The sequence below is a fragment of the Ananas comosus genome, linkage group 12 (assembly GCF_001540865.1).
Source record: "Ananas comosus cultivar F153 linkage group 12, ASM154086v1, whole genome shotgun sequence".
Lineage (NCBI taxonomy): Eukaryota > Viridiplantae > Streptophyta > Magnoliopsida > Poales > Bromeliaceae > Ananas > Ananas comosus.
This window is the reverse complement of record NC_033632.1, coordinates 12381503-12388566: the sequence shown is the minus strand read 5'-3', so window position 1 is coordinate 12388566 and position 7064 is coordinate 12381503. Positions and strand designations below refer to the sequence as shown.

The 7064-nt window shown below is 30.4% G+C and overlaps 1 protein-coding gene across 1 annotated transcript; it reads left to right on the top strand.

The window, feature by feature from the left end:
- LOC109718638 (CRIB domain-containing protein RIC10-like) lies at positions 1 to 3204 on the top strand. Its single transcript, XM_020244964.1, has 5 exons — positions 1 to 177; positions 262 to 356; positions 646 to 746; positions 912 to 999; positions 2782 to 3204. Exons 2-5 carry the CDS (start codon positions 299 to 301, stop codon positions 3033 to 3035), a joined length of 501 nt encoding a protein of 166 aa, XP_020100553.1. The 5' UTR covers positions 1 to 177; positions 262 to 298; the 3' UTR covers positions 3036 to 3204.

The window sequence follows — 7064 nt, the reverse complement described above, 5'->3', positions numbered from 1 at the left end:
TCTCTCTCTCTCTCCATTAATTAAGTCCTTTTGATCTTTCTCCTTTGTGTTTAGATGGTCTTCAAGCAACACTACTAGGAGAAAATATGGATGGTTGATGGAGTTGTTGGTTGGGAGGAGATATTGTTCTGTTGAAACAATATCTTTGCCCTCTTCAACCAAGAAAATACCATCAAGGTATCAACTTCTTTCTTTCTTTCTTTCTTCTTTTCCCTTTTTGGAGATGTATTACTTCTTATTATATGGTTGTTGTGTTTATAGGGCATCTTGAGCTGTAGAAGATTTGTATCCACCACTAATGGCTACCAAGATGAAGGGGATCATTAAGAGCTTCAAATTTATCTCTTCGATTTTCGGTATACATCCAAAGTGCTCTCTTGCACTCTTTTCTATTACCCAAAAGAGCGATCCAATAGAAAGTGGACACAGCAATATGTATTAACACTCTTAATTACTCACGTGTACGATAAATATGAAAAACACGTGAAATCAATAGACGAGATCAAATTAAAGATTGATCCAGTAGGAAACATAGTCCAACATTATATATTACCATCTTTCTCCATTAATTGATCAGTTATTGATGCTCATCAAGATTTTAATTAGCATTTCTTGTAATTAAATTGTTTGATATTTATGTTGCAGTGGTAAAGGAGCAGGAGATGGAGATTGGGCTCCCAACAGATGTGAAACATGTAGCACACATTGGCTGGGATAGCCCTGCAACTGGGACTGCTCCTGCTTGGGTAAATACATACATATATTCCATTAATATTGCTTCATTGCTCATGTCTTATATATGCTACTTCATTTTATCTTATCTTTTCTTTCTTTTTTTTGCGGGGGGGGGGTGTTTTATAACCTAATAAACTTTTAGTAAGTGTTACATGATATTATATAATTTGATGCAGATGAATGAATTCAAGACAACATCAGATTTCTCCTCAACCACTCTCAACAATGTGGGGCAATCTAGAGAGACCTCTTGGGCTTCTCAAGGCAAGATATTCTCTCCCTCAATATTTCTCCACTACTTAATTGTTACTATATGTATTTTATTTTTGGACAACAATTTGTTATTTAACTGATGATGACAATAAGTAGAAAAAATACTTTGTTTACAAAGTAATCTCACAATATTTGATAAACTATACAGCTCCATGGTTGAATTAATTTCAACTTTGAAAATTGAAACCGTAAGTAATGCTTTTCTCCTTATGATTTACACTTTTCCATCAACTAAATACCGCCATATATACTAGTTTGTAAAGCATTGTAATTTTTTTTAAAAAAATATAGTATTATCCATATATTGTGACTAGCGTATTGGTGTGCTTGAACCAACCCAAAGTTTTAAGATCTTAATTTATCTTAGTAGGTAGAGATATCCTCGCAAAATCGAACATATTACATGCCATGCATGATCCTTATTTTCATTTAATATGGGACTATTAAGCTTGACAATAAACACATATAAGGACGATAAGGATGTGCTAGAAACATATATACTCAAAGATCTCATATATGTTTCAAATATATACCAAAAATAAAAGTTTGAGTATCAACAAACTAAAACTCGGCCAAAAGTTTAGGGACTAGTATTGCAATCCATGCAATTTACCCAATCAATTAGCTAGCAATTATGGCATGCCATAACATTCTTGTTTGTGGGGTTAATCCAATTTTTTTAGCATTCAATAATAGGATTAATTAATCATCAAAGATTCAATATTCCAGCAATTAGACATGCATGCCCCCCAGTGTGTCATGTTTTTTTTTCCTAATTTTAGTTTAATTATATTTGTTTATGTGCCATCACAACAACCAGCAATTTAGATTTGTTGTATTAATTTAGTATAACTCAATCCATGATACATAAGTAATTAATTAATCCGCATGATTAACAATGTGCACGCGCCTATCGATCGCCTTCTTAATATTGTCAACCCTATTATTGATTTGCATAGTTAAGATTATGAATTTTAAGAAAATTATTAAAAATTATTAATGTCAAACAAGTTTACTTTTATAAAACAAAATAACAGCTTAGATAAAAGGGATCCAAATGTGTCCTTTCGCATTTCACTAAATGCCTTTAAAATTAATCCATAGCAACATGCACCACAAGAAAAATTTACTAAAATAATAATAAAAAAATTAATTGTTTAGTGTGGTTATAGGATTGATCAATAAAGGTGTAGGACCCATGTCATCATATATTCACACTGTGATTGGCTCGGCCTGTGGGGCCCAAATTATGTTGCTGCCACGTAAATATTGAGTTGGCAATGCTTGCTCCTTTGGAATTTTAATACATTTTTTAAATATTAATTAATACATATATATATATCATATAATATATATATATATTATATATATATATATATATATAATTATAAGAAAAATTTGTTTGATTAATATTGGTTCCTATATAAATACTAATTAATGATATTCTAAATTTCTAATTAATAATAATTGTCGTGCATGGAAGGTTCTAAGTTATGATCAATAATATATATTTGGAATAAAATAGATTATGAATTTTAATTAATGTTTCTCTAGCAACTACTTGAATTGATTAAATGAATTTAATCTTTAAGAGAAATCGATCGAATACTAATCATTCATGCATTGAAGTGATTAATTATCTATATATATATATATATATATATGATATATATATATATATATATATATATATATGCTTATTTTCTTTATCCATTATGATGTGTTGCTTGTGCTTTTTGGCTAATCTCACGTTCTAAGTGTATCATGTAGCAGATTTTGATCAGCCTAGAGATATATCGCCTTTCGGGATTTTCCCCGATAGCTCTGCAGGCACAGAGGCTTCTCCTTGCCCCGACATACCGAAAGCCCCGACGAAGAAGACCAAACGGAGAAAGAGTAAGACCGCGTCACCGTCCACAACAACATCGTCGTCGTCAAGATCGTCGCGGTCGTCGCGATCGAGGGCTTCTTTCGGTACCGCAATCGACGATGCCAGTGAAATGCAAAGCGAGTATCGGATCGCGTAATCGACTTTAAAGCTATCTTGAATTAAACATGTATGTTTCTACGGGAAATTAATTATATGAGTGGTTAATTTCCTTTACCATCACATAAAACCAAGTTTGAGAAAAAAGAAAGATATATCAGATATTGGTTTTTAATTCTTTGATTAATACAAAATGATTCATTTACTTATTTAGTTTCTTCTTCATTATTACATGCCTCTCACACAATTAACATAATAATATCTTAAATAGAAAATGTAACTCCTTAATTAATTTTAAACTTTTTATAATGCTAATTCTTCTTTTCCATCTGATTTAATTAATTTGCTGCCTTTGTAAATGGCATGATATTTTTCACCCATTAAATTCATTTTTGCACATTTAACAATCGTGTACTTTGAAAGAAGAAGTAGAAGCTTGAAAAAGTAGTCACTCTTAGATGATTTCGAATTAATTAACCATCAATAAGCTGCTGTAAAATAAGTAGAAATTAATTACTTGTATATGTTTTGAAGATAAAATTCATGCCTCTCGAAAAAACAAAAAAGATCCTGAATTAGCAAACTAAAGGATCAAAATTGGAGGGTTTATATATTCAAACATACTAATTAATTATACCATTGTAGACATTAATTGTAGGATTTTCTCATCAACTTGGTTGAGATAATACGAGGACTGGTTGAAGTCGGCGCCGTAATTAATAAAATTAGGGAAAACTTCAAAAACCCCCCCTGTGGTTTCATGCATTCTCACTTTAGTACCCTGTGGTTTAAAACGTATCAATTTGCCCCCATGTGGTTTCGTTTTTATCTTTTCAGAAGCTTTTTCGTTAATATTTCGTTAAATTATATACAAAAAACTTCAGATAACCATCTATGTTTATCGAATATTCACTTTAGTATCCTTTAATTTTAATTTTGTCACTGATTTAAGAAAAAAAAAATAATAAAATTGATAACAAAAAAAGAAAAATGAAACCACAGGGGGGCAAATTGATACGTTTTAAACCACAGGGTATAAAAGTGAGAATGCATGAAACCACAGGGGGAGTTTTTGAAGTTTTTCCATAAAATTAAGTGCCGAATTCTTTAGAAAAGGGTGAGTGCATTAAATGAGAAGTCGGCGCCGTGGTGTCACCTGATGCAGACTTCTGTGTGGACTTCGTACCTTGCATTAATGGAAAATCCGTACAATACACAGCATCAATTTATATTAAAAAGTCATTTTTTTTAATAAACAATCTGAGCTTGAGCTAGAAAATATGTGTCTTGGCTCATTGTATTACTGTATTAGCCAGTTCAGCGATGTCGACGCTTTCGACTCGGATTGGTTATAGTCAAAATTAACTATATAAGCAAGTTCTACAAGGCAAGCTTATGTATGTTCATCTTAAACCAAATTAATCAACTAGGGTAATTATTTGAGCTAATGATGAGTTATTATTTACTATGTTACTAAAAGATTGTTCGATCAACGTGCGCATGATCGATCCATCCCAAAATATACCTAAGGCGTGGTTTGGCTACTATTCTGTGCCAACGATTTATAGGTTTTTAGCGTTTGCACTACAACACTTGGCCACATCAATCAAGCTTATGTTTCTTCGACAAAATACAAAAGCTGGGCCAAACAAATAATTAGTTGACACATGAATGTAATATCATGTATTTAAAGTGACGAAAAATTAATGATGCTTGTGTTCGCACAGTAGTACATAAACTTTTCACTTAAATATTGTAGTACTTGATCTTTTCCCTCCCAAATTTCAACTCGAATTAATTAATGAACTTCATCTTTATAGATTTTTCTCTATACTTTTGAATGCTTCTAGTGATCGATATATCTGGGAGGGTTTCAACAAAGCAGTTAATTAAGATCAAATGTTGAATTCTACTACAAAGAAAAATTGTACGTGGGTCCGTGAATATAGCTAGAGTCAAAATTAGGATGGGATTTAATTCAATGGTTGTTTTCCATTTTCTTGTACTAGCCATTAATTTTGATGCCACAAACCTTTTAATTATATAAAGAGTTCCATTCCATAAATTAATTATTGCCCCATCACAATCAAGTTAGTTTCCACGGATAAATATGCTTTGAAAACAATCTTATCTTTTTATCGTTTTTTCTTTTTAATCTTATCTAATTCAACACTCCAGTACTTGAATATACAAATTGTCTGAATCCATTGAATCTAATTCCTCACTATTTTTCTAATATTCATGAAACTAAGATAGGATATTTCAGGTAGAACATAACACATATATATTCAACTCTTCTAACTAATACTTAACTAAAATTATGCTATATATATATAAATCCTGGGTACTAGCTGATTAAAACCATTTAAATTAATTATCTGGTTTAATTGCCATTCAATAATAATAATAATAACAACAACCATTAGATATTGTATTATGGGTGCAAGAGAAGTGGTGATTACTAGCCACAAATTGCATATATATGATGAAATTATATATATATATATATATATATANTATATTCCTTGCAGGATTTACATATCATTCTTCTTCCATATACGTACATTTATAACTAGGCCCACTGTTGTTCATGCATTTTTAAAATATAAGCTTGTTGGAAGGAATAAGAGACAATATATGTATGATAGTATCATTTTAACAAACATATCTTCTTTTTTTCGTTTTTCTTAATTTCTAAGAGAGATTAGCATCTTTTGTTTGGTCCATACATATATATATATATATATTTCAAAACCATGCAGTTATTGGAAAGAAGCTTCTCTGTCTATATATATATAGCTTGAGTCTATCTTCTTCTTCTCTTTCTATTTTTTGTTTTTTTAAATATTTCTCTGCTCCCAATCGATCTATATGACACTTTTTACATTATCAAATGCCTCACCAATCATTTCGATATACGGATCTCCCAAATAAAATTCAATATTATTATTATTATTATTATTATTATTATTATAAAAGTGTACAGTATCATTTCAATCTGTCGAAATCACAATTAATATACAATTAGTAATTATCTTCAAATCCTCTTTCCAAGTGGCCTTTTATTTAAATTGAGGTTGTCATGTGGAAGGTTAAGTAATCATGTCTAGTAATTTGTAAACTTAAATTTACAAGTTGCTACTTCTAATCAAAATTAAGAAAATACATCAGTCACTAAATAATTACATGATTAATTTGACGCGAAGGTTGATGCAAAAATAACGTTCCAAGTGCATATGTTCAAGAGATTTTAAGTGAATTAAAGAGATATTTGTACTAAAGATACAAGAACACATGGTGGTTCCCTCATATATATACTTTGCCCATGTTGTAACAACAAGAGTTGCCCCATATGGTATCTTACATAATGATATTCAAAAAAAAAAAAGTTTAGCAAATGAAAATAATACAAGTTCACAGTATACCATTTTAGAGAGAAAAAAAAAGGAAAAAGAGATAAAGGCACACATTTTCAGAACAATATTATTACCATATTGTTTATAACATAGTTCTTGATTATGTGATCAATCATGTAATTTAAATTCCCTTTTTTTTAATGGGAATGGATCATAATTAGGCTAACAAGGTGATCTTCATGATCACATACGACAAAATAGAAATGTGCAATGCATTGCATGTGGTCATATTTTACTTCTACTTTTTCCAACTAATTAACCGCCGCGTTAATTACCATGTCATGTGATGTGTCTAACATTAATTATTATTTAAAACTTCAAAGAAAGGCTTGATCATATAAAATATAATAAAATCTAGTGAAGAAGAGAACAAATCAGATAAGGGCTAGGTATTAGTTGCCTCCCTAATTAACTAATTATGGTTAATTTTATGTACACCCCCATTTTTTTAATATATATAGGTGCTTAATTGTATGATTAATTTTTTTAACTCTAATTAATTTATTTGATATTCAAATGAAACTCTCACGCATGAAGTTGTTCTAATTAAGAGAGTAGTCAACTTATTAGGAATTTAAGAGGCCTCAAATTGGAAATGTCCTCAAAAGTCTATGATCATAAATAAAGTCATTTTGTTCTCAACTGCTTCTTTG

Coding starts and splice junctions, on each gene's coding strand:
- LOC109718638 (XM_020244964.1), top strand. CDS start 299: ATGGCTACCAAGATGAAGGGGATCATTAAGAGCTTCAAATTTATCTCT. Junction 357..645: donor ATTTATCTCTTCGATTTTCG/GTATACATCCAA, acceptor TTTATGTTGCAG/TGGTAAAGGAGCAGGAGATG. Junction 1,000..2,781: donor GACCTCTTGGGCTTCTCAAG/GCAAGATATTCT, acceptor ATCATGTAGCAG/ATTTTGATCAGCCTAGAGAT.